The 13,491-nt window shown below is 35.8% G+C and overlaps 1 protein-coding gene across 5 annotated transcripts in view; it reads right to left on the bottom strand.

The window, feature by feature from the left end:
* The window catches only part of RIPK2 (receptor interacting serine/threonine kinase 2), a 31,721-nt gene that overhangs the window by 7,987 nt on the left and 10,243 nt on the right, over window positions 1-13,491 (bottom strand). For 4 of the 5 annotated variants that reach the window (XM_017657496.3, XM_036995709.2, XM_017657497.3 and 1 more), the window contains 3 exons: window positions 7,906-8,063; window positions 7,162-7,211; window positions 6,456-6,617 (listed from right to left, as the gene is read on the bottom strand). In XM_017657496.3, coding sequence (XP_017512985.1) covers window positions 6,456-6,617; window positions 7,162-7,211; window positions 7,906-8,063 — 370 coding nt within the window. The remainder of the gene's footprint in view (window positions 1-6,455; window positions 6,618-7,161; window positions 7,212-7,905; window positions 8,064-13,491) is intronic. The other variant, XM_036995707.2, reaches the window with a different exon arrangement.

Here is a 13,491-nt window from a genome sequence, read left to right as displayed (position 1 = left end):
CAAAAAATTTTCTATGTATGTTTACTGAAGAAAATCTGCATATAAGTGAACCTGTGCAATTTAAACCAATGCTGTTCAAACGTCAAATGTGTATGAATTTATCACTCAAGGGAGAGGCCAGGGCTGCACATATGAAGTTGAACATCCATAATATAAAGATGGTATATAAAGCTATGGTTTGGACTGTATCATTTACAGGGAGAATATAGACATCAAAGAGTAAAGGACCTAAACTACAGCTCTGAGACATTACAAAAGTCAGGAATTGAGAAGAGGAAGAGAAAAAGCGATTCAGGAAGAGACAAAAATAAAGAGTGTAGTCTCCCATATCTTGGAAGCCACGAGAGGTAAGGTATCAGTGGGGAATAGTCAGTCTTGTCTAATCTTCTGAGAGGCCAAGTAAGATAAACAGGATTTTCCAACACTGCCATCCATGGTAACCCAAACTAATGTAGCTTTAGTAGATATATGAAAACAGAAGGCTGATATAAATTTGTTAAAAAATGAGTTAGAGGGAAAGAAGTAGAGACAACAAGTACAGACAATTCTTACCAGGTGTTTAGATCTGAATGGGAACAGAAAAACGAGGTGATAGTTGGAAGATAACACAGGGTCAAGACCTTTTTTCCTATATAAAGATAGGCGATAATGATAAAACATTATGCACAACTGTATGACAGTTCAGTGATCCAGCAGACAAGCAGACTGGCAATGTAAAAGCAGAGAGAGAACATAAGAAACAGAATGCTAGAGAAGGGTAGGGAATGTTATCCAGAGCACAAGAGATACTGTTTACATTTGTATAAGTATATGGACACTTTCCTACTGTAAAAGAGAAAAGGCAGTTAAGATGGAAAAATGGATACAAGTATAACTAAGTTTGTAGGTCTGGTAGTGGAACTATGAGGGAGTTCTCTTTCATGGCTTTGATTTTCTCAAAGTAGTGTGAAAAGAGGTGATCAGCTCAAAAGAAAGAGAGCATGGGGTGTAGGAGGTTTAAGCAGGGAGGATAAGGCATGATATGTATTACCCTGTCTGTTCTTCCTAAATTCAGAGTTTATTAAGAAAAGCTTCAGAAAAATGATAGATGGTGATCAAAATATCACTTTTATTACTGATAAAGCTAAATGGAGAATGTACCTTTAGATCTGTAGCCAATGAATTTGATAATACTTTACACCTACAGTTAATAGTTTTACTCAACCACAGGCCTCATCTGCTTCCACATAAAGGAACAGAAATTATGTGCATTCTTTACACAGTCTGACTTCTAAAACAAGGAGAGAACTGAGAAGGGAGCAGATTAGCATGCTCAATTTCTTTTCCAAAAGTAACTAATGGGACAATTTTGAGGAAGAAAAAAAATCAGAAAATTTTTACATTAAAAAGGTGCCATTAAGGAAAAATGAAGAGGCAAGCCACAGACTGGGGATCTTCTTTCCAACTAAAAAAGCAATGCAGTAGATTTTCCATTCAAAACTCATATCCAATGCTCATTACATTTTATTTAAAAAATCAAAAGTTGCTATAATGATGGGTTCACATTTTATTTCTTCTTTCCCAAAGCAGCAGCAGCAGCTTAAGTGTTTCTCCCTTACTTTTCTTCTTGGGGATTGAAATGGAGTTTCATCTTACTTTGCAAACATAAAGAATGGTACTTATATGTCCCTTACAGAGATGATCATCTTAGATAGAAATTCTCAAACATTTAGGTCCCAGGAGTCTTCAAAATTACTGAGTATCCCCCAAGAGCTTTGGTATATGTGGGTCATATCTACTCATATTTACTGTATTAGAAATTAAAACTGAGAAAATTATAAAACATCGGAGTATATGAGAGTACATTCCATTATCTACTGGAGCAATGATATCATCACACCTCATTTAGTCTCTGGAAAAATCTACTATATACTCGTAAGAGGCTGAGAGTAAAAAGGAAAACTAAATATCTTAGTATTTATTACTTTGAAAAAGTTTTGATTATGTGAACTTCTTATAAGAGTCTCAGGGACCAGCCCCGATAGTCTGTGCATCACACCGTAAGAACATACTATTTTTGAGAATGGCATACACAGCAGATGCATTTGAGAAGCATAACAAGAGTGCCCAGTTTAGGCCATTAATTTAGAGAGAAACCAATGACTTCCACTTTTGGCCAGGATGGAGCAACAACAACCACTTTACCCTTCTGTCTGAAACAACCAAAAAAGCAAGACAAAATATATGAAATGGTAGTTTTCAAGACACTAAGTATCAGGCAACAGTGGACAGTGATCTCTGACAGATGCAAAATGAATCACATGGACCTTACGATTACCCAGGCTCACTGCCTTTCTGGCTGCAGCACAGGAAAGGGAAGTGCAGTAGAGCCCAGTGGATGCTCAGCATGGGGCTGAGTTTATGGGTAGACCAAGGCAGATAGAGTTCATAGGGCAGAGTACCAGAGAGGAGAGAAGTACTCCACGAGAAACTCCAGAGATCTGCAGAGGGCTGCTCTCAAGTATTCAGCAGTACCGATTAACGCAGAGTGAAATCAGTGAACCAAAGGCCAAAGTCTTCAATAAAGAATAGGGAAAAACCAGGAAGTTCGTAAAGAAGTTAAGTATTGCCTAATGGCATGATCTACAGAAGAGCTAGAGTTTTTAGGGAATGAAGAAGAAATTACTATTTCGAAGTGGCATGTGGGATAAAGGAAATACCCTATTCCCAAATGACTTTTGGAAATAAGAGATAAAATGTGAAACATCATTACAGCAACTTTTGATATTTTAAATATAATGTAATGAGCATTGGATATGAGTTTTGAATGGAATATCTATTTTGTTGCTTTTTTATTTGGAAAGAAGATCCCCAGTCTGTGGCTTGCCTCTTCATTTTTCCTTACTAACATCTTTTGAATGTAAAAATTTTCAACTTTCATGAAGTCCAATTATCAATTTTGTTTTATGATCTTGTATTTGATGTCATGTAAGAGGATTTTATTTACATTTAGGTGATCCATTGTACCTCTGAAATAAATCTTGGTTACACTGATTTTTTCTATTGTTTTATTCTTCTCAATTTTATTTACTTCTTCTCTGATCTTTATTATGTCCCTTCTTCTGCTGACTTTAGGTCTCATTTGTTCTCCTTTTCCCAATTTTGATAATTGTGACTTTCAACTATTCATTTGGGATTGTTCTTCCTTCTTTAAATATGCCTGGGTTGCTATATACTTCCCTCCTAAAACTGCTTTTTGCTGCATCCCATAGAAGTTGGGGCTTTGCGTTGTTATTTGTTTCCATATATTGCTTGATCTCGATTTTAATTTGGTCATTGATCCACTGATCATTTAGGAGCATGTTGTTAAGCCTCCATGTGTCTTTGAGCCTTTTTGCTTTCTTTGTACAATTTATTTCTAGTTTTATGCCTTTGTGGTCTGAGAAGTTGGTTGGTAGAATTTCAATATTTTGGAATTTACTGAGGCTCTTTTTGTGGTCTAGCATGTGGTCTATTCTGGAGAATGTTCCATGTGCACTTGAGAAGAATGTGTATCCTGCTGCTTTTGGGTGTAGAGTTCTCTAGATGTCTACTAGGTCCATCTGTTCTAGTGTGTTGTTCAGTGCCTCTGTGTTCTTACTTATTTTCTGTCCGGTGGATCTGTCCTTTGGAGTGAGTGGTATGTTGAAGCCTCCTAAAATGAATGCACTGCATTCTATTTCCTCCTTTAATTCTGTTAGTATTTGTTTCACATATGTTGGTGCTCCTGTCTTGGGTGCATATAAATTTATAATGCTTATATCCTCTTGTTGGACTGACCCCTTTATCATTATGTGATGTCCTTCTTTATCTCTTGCTACTTTCTTTGTTTTGAAGTCTATTTTGTCTCATACTAGTACTGCAACACCTGCTTTTTTCTCCTTGTTGTTTGCATGAAATATCTTTTTCCATCCCTTGAATTTTAGTCTGTGCATGTCTTTGGGTTTGAGGTGAGTCTCTTGTAAGCAGCATATAGATGGGTCTTGCTTTTTTATTCATTCTATTACACTGTGTCTTTTGATTGGTGAATTCAATCCATTTACATTTACGGTGATTATTGAAAGATATGTACTTATTGCCATTGCAGGCTTTAGATTCGTGGTTACCAAAGGTTCAGGAGTAGCTTCTTTACTATCTTACTGTCTAACTTAACTTGCTTATTGAGCTATTATAAACACAGTCGGATGATTCTTTATTTCTTTCCCTTTTTATTCCTCCTCCTCCATTCTTTACATGTTAGGCATTTGGTTTTGTGCTCTTTTGTGTTTCCTTTGACTGCTCTTTTGTGGGTAGTTGATTTTATTTTTTGCCTTTAATTAGTATTTGGTTGGTCTGCTTTCTTTGCTGTGATCTTCTCTGGTGACATCCATTTAGCCTTAGGAGTGCTCCCATCTAGAGCAGTCCCTCTAAAATACCCTGTAGGGGTGGTTTGTGGGAGGCAAATTCCCTCAACTTTTGCCTATCTGGGAATTGTTTAATCCCTCCTTCACATTTAAATGATAATCGTGCTGAATACAGTATTCTTGGTTCAAGGCCCTTCTGTTTCATTGCATTAAATATATCATGCCATTCTCTTCTGACCTGTAAGGTTTCTGTTGAGAAGTCTGATGATAGCCTGATGGGTTTCCCTTTGTAGGTGACCTTTTTCCTCTCTCTAGCTGCCTTTAAAACTCTGTCCTTGTCCTTGATATTTTCCATTTTTATTATTATGTGTCTTGGTGTTGTCCTCCTTGGGTCCCTTCTGTTGGGACTTCTGTGTGCTTCTGTGGTCTGAGTGACTATTTCCTCCCTCAGTTTGGGGAGGTTTTCAGCAATTATTTCTTCAGATACACTTTCTATCCCTTTTTCTCTCTCATCTTCTTCTAGTACCCCTATAATGTGGATATTGTTCCTTTTGTATTGGTCACACAGTTCTCTTAATATTGTTTCATTTCTGGAGATCCTATTATCTCTCTCTGTGACAGCTTCTCTGTGTTCCTGTTCTCTGATTTCTATTCCATTAATGGCTTCTTGCATATTATCCCTTCTGCTTTTACATCCTTCCAGAGATTCTTTTATTTCTGTATTCTCCCTCTGTACTTTGTCTGTTAGCTCTTGCATTTTTCTCTGCAGATCCATCAGCATGGTCATGACCTTTATTTTGAATTTTTTTTTTCAGGAAGATTGGTTAGGTCTGCCTCCCCAAGCTCCTTCTCAGGGAATGTCTCTGTTAGTCTAGTCTGGATGAAATTCTTCTGCCTTTATGGCGATAGAGGTAGTTGTGGGGAGTTGGCACGTGTGTCAGCTGTGAGAACAAAGTCCCTTCCCACTTGCTCATTGCCTGCCTCTCCTGTGAGAATGGTAACCCCTAGCGGCTTGTGCTGGGCAGCTGAGTGCCGACGGGGTCTCTGAGTATGGCCTGGGCAGCTGCAGAGGACACTCTGCATGGCTGCTGTGGGTGTGGCCGCTTTCAGGCTGCTGCTCTGCTATGGCGGGGTGCGCCAGAGGGGGAATGGGTGGGAGGGTGTTTATTGCTGTGAGGGGCCTCAGAGCTGTGCTGCTGCCCAGGGGTTAGGGCACCCAGAGTTCCCCGGGATTCCCAGATGCTGGGCTGAGTGCTCCGGGACGCTCCTGTCCCTTTAAGTCTTTCAAAAAGCACTTGCTTTTCTTTTGTCCCAGGGGTGCCGGCTATGGGAACCTACTTGCAGGTTTTACTGTTCCATTTCCCTATTATCCAGCACACCACGCACTGTGTGTCTGTGCTCCTAGTGTGGATGACTAGGGCTGGATATTTAGCAGTCCTGGGCTCCCACTCCCTCCCCGCTCCGACTCCTCTCCTCCCACTGGGGAGCTGGGGGTGAGGGGCGCTCAGGTCCTGCTGGGCCGTGGCTTGTATCTTACCCCCTTCGTGAGGTGCTGGGTTCTCGCAGGTGTAGATGTAGCCTGGCTGTTGTACTGTATCTTCTGGTCTCTCTTTTAGGAATAGTTGTATTTGTTGTATTTTCAAAAATATATGGTTTTGGGAGATTTCCACTGCCCTACTCATGCCGCCATCTTGGCTCCTCCCAATAAATCATAATAATTCTAATTTTTCTATCTCCTTGATTATCATCTTAATTAGAAGAACCTAAGAGTGTTTCCCAGATGCTCTTTTTGCTTCTACTCTTGCCCTTTTCCAGTCAACTTTCTATATAGCAGCAAGATGAACTCTCCTAAACTTAATACATGCCATTTACCTACACTTGAATGGCTTTCCATTGTACTTGGAATAAATATCCAACCTTCTTGTGATAGCCAGTAGCCACTCCTTACCTCTCTAATATCATGTAAAATAAAACTACATTGAATAAAAAAATCCAACTTTAAGCTTATAATCTAACATGTACTTTTTCAAAGAATGTTTTATCCTCATTGCTATTTTTGCAATTCAAAGGTCCAGATTTAAACCATACACTCACTTAAGAAAGATGGTCTTTCATCTGGATTTTGTGCCCATCCACTTTCTATTAGAGAGATCATAAGTGCTCGATTAGGTATATCCCATGGCAAACTTTCTTCACTAGTGTCAGGTCGATGTCCTTGTGACACACTATACATAATCTGCAAAGGATTGGTGACTTCTGTCAAAACAAATATATTTCATTTATTAGAAATATACCATGATCTAATATTAAATACATTCTAAGGCCAACCAAATGAAAAAGAGGGAATCTTAAATTTTTAGGAATAATTCATTAACCCCCTTTCAATTAAAGGAATATATACAGCCCAGCCATTGCCAGACTTTTCTGCTTCCTGTGTGAGGAGTTTATGTCCTAACCTCATTGATTTTAGGCTTGGCCAGGTGATTTGGTTTGACCAATGGAATGTGAATAGAGCAGAGCAAAGCTGAGCTCAGCAGACCTAGCAGAGCCAAGTATAGCAACTCACATCTAATATGGCTTAGAAATGTTTATTTTTAAGGTACTAAAATTTTGAGGTTATTACACAGCAAGCTGACTTACACAAACCTCCAAATAAAGAAACAGAATAGTATAAGAAAATTTAAAAACTATTCTTCAATGTTTGTTGGTCTTCATAGGAACATGAATTAAATTTTCATACATAGAGTTTGTATCTACCAACGTGATGTCATCTAGAATAAGGATGTCAAAATACACTTACCTTCAAAAGGCTGTTTTCTGGATAAGACTTCCCATGTGATAACTGCATAGCTGTTTAAGATACAAGTATATATGTAGTACACTAGAAACTATGCATAATAAATTAAAGTAGAATTGATCTTAAAAACTGCCTGTGGAGATATTTTTACAAGTGATCAGGTAGTGAAATGCTACATAAAAAATCATTCTATACAACCAAGATGATGAATGTTCATATACAGTTGTTTTGAAAGGGAATCCAATTAGAAAAATTAGGATATTACTGTAATAAACTCTTGAAGTTATAGGCAAGGACTACTTGTGCATGATTCTCGAGCACCTATATGAGCTATGCCCTCTAATTACATGATTCTATTATTCACACTAAATAGCAATACAAAAGATTGTTTCAGATAGTATTATTCTGTTGATATTTTTCTGGTCTAAGAACTGTCTCCTTTGGTAGTGTTAAGTGTCAACCACATTGTTTCCTAATCCCCATGTGTCATATATGATAAAAATCCTTGAGTATTACATTATAAATTGACAAGATACTAAGATGTCCTTAAAAATTTTTTTAGGGATGCAAAGTGGTTTAAAGCAACACATCTTTAATTTGAGAAATATTAACTACTGTGATCTCTAATTTATTTTCATCACCCTTATGAGAGAAGAATAAATATCAAACTTTAAAAAGTTACTTTAAAATTCTGACTAATCTTTTTTTTTTATTAGGTTAAGTCTGAGCAAAAGCAACATACTGCACCTATAAATATCATGCTTGATACTGGCCCTTGATTTCTGTCCAGGTTCATAGTTTTCAGGTGGCATATAGATAATTGTCCCTCCTTCTGGTGAAGATCTACTACTTCGCGATTGTGAGATGGACATCAGGCGCCATTTTGATAAACCAAAATCTGCAATCTGTAAAGAAAAAGAGGAAATAATTGAATCCCAAAATTTTCTTTTTTAAAAAATTCAAGAACTTAGTTTATATTCATTGTATTTAGATTGAGATCAGAGGAAATAATTGATGTATTTCTACATATTCCACCAGTTTCTTAACAAATTGGATTCCATAGCACTGAACCCAGTAACTGCAAAAGCAATATATACTGACTTGAATTTTAGCATAATATCACAAATTTTAAAAGGAGACTAAGTTTTGAAAAATTAAACAGGAGTACTTTTTGCCTTATATTAAGAATGAGAGTATTTTTTTGCCTTAAATCATAAATGAGTGAATATACTAACTACTTTACTTTTTATGACAAGTAGCTTTATAGCATGTGCTTTCAAAATTCACCTACACCTCCCAAGAACTGCTAAACTTGTACCTAGTATGATGGTCACTGGGCATTGTTTACAACTCAGGGTTATGTTTTCATATAGATCATTATTATATGATTTTTGCCTACCAATTAAAGAATCATATATAGTTACCAATAGTATAGTTAGCATATAACACATATTTAAGTCCATGACAAGTAGTGTCTATAAAGAATATTGGTGACAAATATTTTTCACTTTTTCTTTTCCCTTTGCATTTTAATTTTTTAAAATTAAGGTATCTTTGATATACAATCTTATGAAAGTTTCACAAGCAACACTGTGGTTTCAATGTTCACCCATATTATCAAGTCCCTCCCACCCCACTGCAGTCACTGTCCATCAGTGTAATAAGATGCTACAATCACTACTTGTCTTCTCGGTGGTCTACCTTCTCTGTGACCTACCTATATTGTGACTGCTAGTTATAATGCCCCTTAATCCCCTTCTTCCTCCCTCCCCACCCCCCCTTCCCAAACCCCTTCCCTTTGGTAACTGCTAGTCCCTTGTTGGAGTCTATGAGTCTGCTGCTGTTTTGTTCTTCCAGTTTTGCTTTGTGGTTATACTTCACAAATGAGTGAAATCATTTGGTACTTGTCTTTCTCCGCCTGGTTTATTTCACTGAACATAATACCCTCTAGCTCCATCCAAATATTCTGCACTTTTGATGTATCCTTTATGGTTTTAATTCCCTTGTAAATTTTGTGAAGTTATACAATATCTTATAACTCTCTAAATATTTAAAAGGTTCCTTTTTAAAACAAAAATGTTAGACAAAATATAAGAGCAGAATAGTATTTAGTGGACAAAAGAGTATAAGAAAACTTTAAAGACATTAAATTACTCAGATCTTTACACTGCATAACTTAAGAGTCAAGTGTAATGAGCTCTTCCAGCACACCATTTGTTTCAATTATTTAATTTTTTTTACTAGTTTTAACAGAAGAAATAATTGGTTTAGTGTTTAGATGATTTTGAAATGTAAAAAATAATTGTGGCCCCACTCTAAAAAGGGAAGGGGTAGACTATGTGAATCTTTCATACATTATAATAATGAAGGGATGAGCCTAAGGAAAAAAAAAAAGAAAACACCAAGAGAAAACATGGTGGCAGTATGTGAGAGCTAAGCTGGACTGATTATTAAAGTCAGTACCTGAGGCTAAAAACATGGGTTCTAGAGGACAGATTATTTATTTATTTATATTCCGATTTTTCCACTTAATTAGCTATGTGACCTTGAGCAAGTATTTACATTTCTTTATGCCTCAGGTTACCCACCTGTAAACTAGGGATAATAACACTCTGTATCACAGGGTTGTACTGAGAAAATTAAATGAGTTATTCTAAGCAAAGCAGTCAAAACTGTATCTGGCACATAATAAGTGTTCCATATATGTTAGTAATATCAATGTCTAGTACACAGAAATAAGTCACTGAAAGTTGTTCTTATTCATATAACACCAATAATCACAGGATCAATTTCAGGGCCTTTAATCACTTTTAGGTGGTATTAAGATAGTGAGGAATGCATATCCCACTTACTCCTACTTGCTTCTAAAAACTGTTTCTCACACCCACCTTTAAAAGCAAAAACTATTCCAGTAGCACATTTGCTAGGAAAATAAGCATTACTATGATCAATAAAGTTTATTTTTGGGCCCTAGTGAAAAATGCTAAAAAAATATCTGGGGTGTGGTCTTATCCTATACATGAACCATAATTTGCAAACTCTTGGGCTAAATAATGGTTTGTATACAGAGTTGAAGAAAATGTATTCCTGAGCTTGCTTCCTTATGTGCTCCTTCATTTTACCTGTAATTATCTTTGTGTTTTCAAATCTGACCTACAAACCCTCTATTAGCTGATTTGTTCTATCTCTATCACAAACAATACTAAATTCAAAATACATGATTCATTAACAGAAGAAAAAAGTGAAGAATGTGATGGGAGGAATAGGAGTTCCATGTTTTCTTGAAGGTTTTGATAAATTTATCACTCAGCAGTAAATACAGGGAATAGGAACTTTCTGTAATTTCTCATTTTACAGAAGATTTTAACATGCATTTCAAAGCTGAAGGTTTTCTTTTTAATTAAAAAGATGATAAAAAATCAAATGAAATTAAAACATACTACTTCTAAAAATCTCCACAACTCTATCCTCTTACTAGAATAGCTATTTTCATTTACAAGTATAATCCATAGCTGTAAAACTATAAAGTTATCATCAGTAAGAAATTATGAAGAATAACCTTAAAGTATTCTGGTCTTCACACAGGACTGACAGAATAGCAGAGAAAGCAAATATGGTATGCAAATTTTTTCATTTCAAAGAAGTTTATCACTAGTTCATTTGTATCTAACGTGCACTAATGGACACCTAACAGATAACCAAGTTGAATATATTCTTTTCAAAGTATTAATGTCTCAATTGATCTTAATTGTTAATAAATATTTTTATTTTAGATACTGTTTCTGGTTAGCATTCCAGTGAGAAAACTTACTGAAAAAAAACTGTAGCAAGGTGTGAATTTGCATTTATTTTATTAAGTATTAGAAGTATTTTTTTTTGCACTTCATTTAAAGGCCTTTCCAAAGAAATAGGTAAATTAACTAATTGATATTTTTCATGAGTCACTGATGAGTTTTGACTTTAAAGGGACATTTATAAAGTAAAAAGTAGAAGACATATAGGATGTATATAAGTGTTGCCATTGTATAAGAATGCTATTAGAAAGGTCACAGATCTGTATGTGTTAAAATTAATAGAAATTATAAAAATACACAGAGCAAAACTATTTTAAATTCTATTCATATCAAAGAAAGACCAAAGGTACTCTACTGACCAACAAAAAAGAAAAAGTAGGGATCATTACCTACTACTTTGCTTCTGTTTTCTCTATCAAGAAGTTTCTGGACTGAAATAAAGAAAATAAAATCCAGGTAGGTTTGAAAGGCTTATAAAGTATGAATCTGAAAGAAGATGTGGTACATATACACAATGGAATACTATTCAGTCAAAAGAAAGAAATAAATCCTACCATTTGCAACAACATGGAAGAAGCTGGAGGGTATTACGCTTAGTGAAATAAGCCAGGCAGAGAAAGACAAGTACCAAATGATTTCCCTCATTTTTGGAATATAACAACAAAGCATAACTGAACGAACAAAACAGCAGCAGACTCAGACTCCAAGAAGGGACTAGCTGTTACCAAAGGGTAGGAGGGGTGGGGGAGCATGGGTGGGGAAGAGGGAGAAGGGGAATGAAGAATATTATGATTAGTACACATGGTGTGGGGGGGATCATGGGAAAAACAGTGCACCACAAAGAAGACAGGTAGTGACTCTATGGCATCTTACTACATTGATGGACAGTGACTGCAATGGGGTATGGGGGGGGACTTGATACTATGGGTGAATGTAGTAACCACATTGTTTTTCATGTGAAACCTTCTTAAGAGTGTATATCAATAATACCTTAATAAAACAAATTGTATTAAAAATGTGTGAATCTGAGGTTATTTTATATATACTAAGTTATTGAGAATATAGTTGACCTTTGAACAATACAGGTTTGAACTGCAAGTAAGGGTCCATTTACATGCAGACTTTTTTTCAATAAATATACCAGAAAATTTTTGGAGATTTACGACAATTTGAAAAAACTTGCAGATAAACTGTATAGACTAGAAATATCAAAAAAATCAAGGAAAAGTTAGGTATGTCATTAATGCATAAAATACATGTAGACAGCAGTCTATTTTATCATTTATTACCATAAAATCAACAGTAGGCTATTAGAAATTAACTTTTAGGGAAGTCAAAAGTTTTATGTGGATTTCTGACTGTGTAGGGAGGGTATTAGCGCCCTGAGCCCCTGCATTGTTCAAGGGTTAACTATATTTGAAAATACTGCCATGATGCTATTTGTGGGACAGAATGGAGAGGTTTTATAGGATATGAGAAAAGTAAATATCATTCTGATTTTTAAAAAGGAAAAAAAAAGTTGATTTTTCAAATCTATATACTGGTGGAGACTCCTTAATCCTGCTTTAAAAATATTTAGAAAATTTAATGTAAGGGATACTTTATATGAGTAATTAAAGAAAGAACCATCAAGAATTCATAAAAAGCAAATTATATCAGACCAGTGATCAATTTCAGATCTCATGTGATATACTCCAATGTACCCCATGTACCATTCACCCAGTTTCTGCCAATGGTTACCTCACACATAATAGTACAATTTTAAGACCAGAAATTTGACTTTGGTACAATACACATACGTAGTTCTGTGTCACTTTACCACATGTTACTACCACAATAGTGAAGATACAGCAATATTCTATCACCACAAAGATATAGTTCATGCTGCCCCTTTATGGTCACCCTCCCCTCCTCCTCTCCACCATCTCTAACTATCGACAACCAGTAACCTGTTTCCATTTCTGTAATTTTGTTAGTTTTGAAAATGGTACACAAAGGAAATCATAGAGTATGTGATTTTGAGACTGGCTTTGTTCACATAGCATAAATGCCTTTGAGATCCATCCAAGTTGTTGCTTGTTTCAATAGTTGGTTCTTTTTAATTGGTGAATAGTATTCCATGGTACGGGTATACCAAAGTTGTTTAACCATTCACTTACTGATGGATATTTTGGTTATATCCAGTCTTTAGCACTTAAAGTAAAGCCCCTATAAAAAATCCTGTATAATTTTTGAATGAACACAAATTTGTATTCCTCTGGAATAAATGCCCAAGGGCAGCAACTGCTAGGTCATTTGATAAGGATATGTCTAGCTTTTTAAGAAACAATCCAACTATCCAGAGCAGTGATTCCTTATACATTCCATCAGCAATGTATGCGAGACACAGCTTTTCCTCATCTTCATCAGCATTTGGTACCACAGTTTTTTATTTTAGCACTCTAAAATGTATATAGTGATATCTCATCATGGTCTTAATTTGCATTTTTCAAATGGCTAATGTTGTCGAACATCTTCTCATGTTTATTTGCTGTCCATA

This window comes from Manis javanica, chromosome 2 (genome assembly GCF_040802235.1).
Source record: "Manis javanica isolate MJ-LG chromosome 2, MJ_LKY, whole genome shotgun sequence".
NCBI classification, from domain to species: domain Eukaryota; kingdom Metazoa; phylum Chordata; class Mammalia; order Pholidota; family Manidae; genus Manis; species Manis javanica.
Note: the sequence above shows the minus strand (reverse complement) of the source record. Positions and strands in the feature narration are given on the sequence as shown.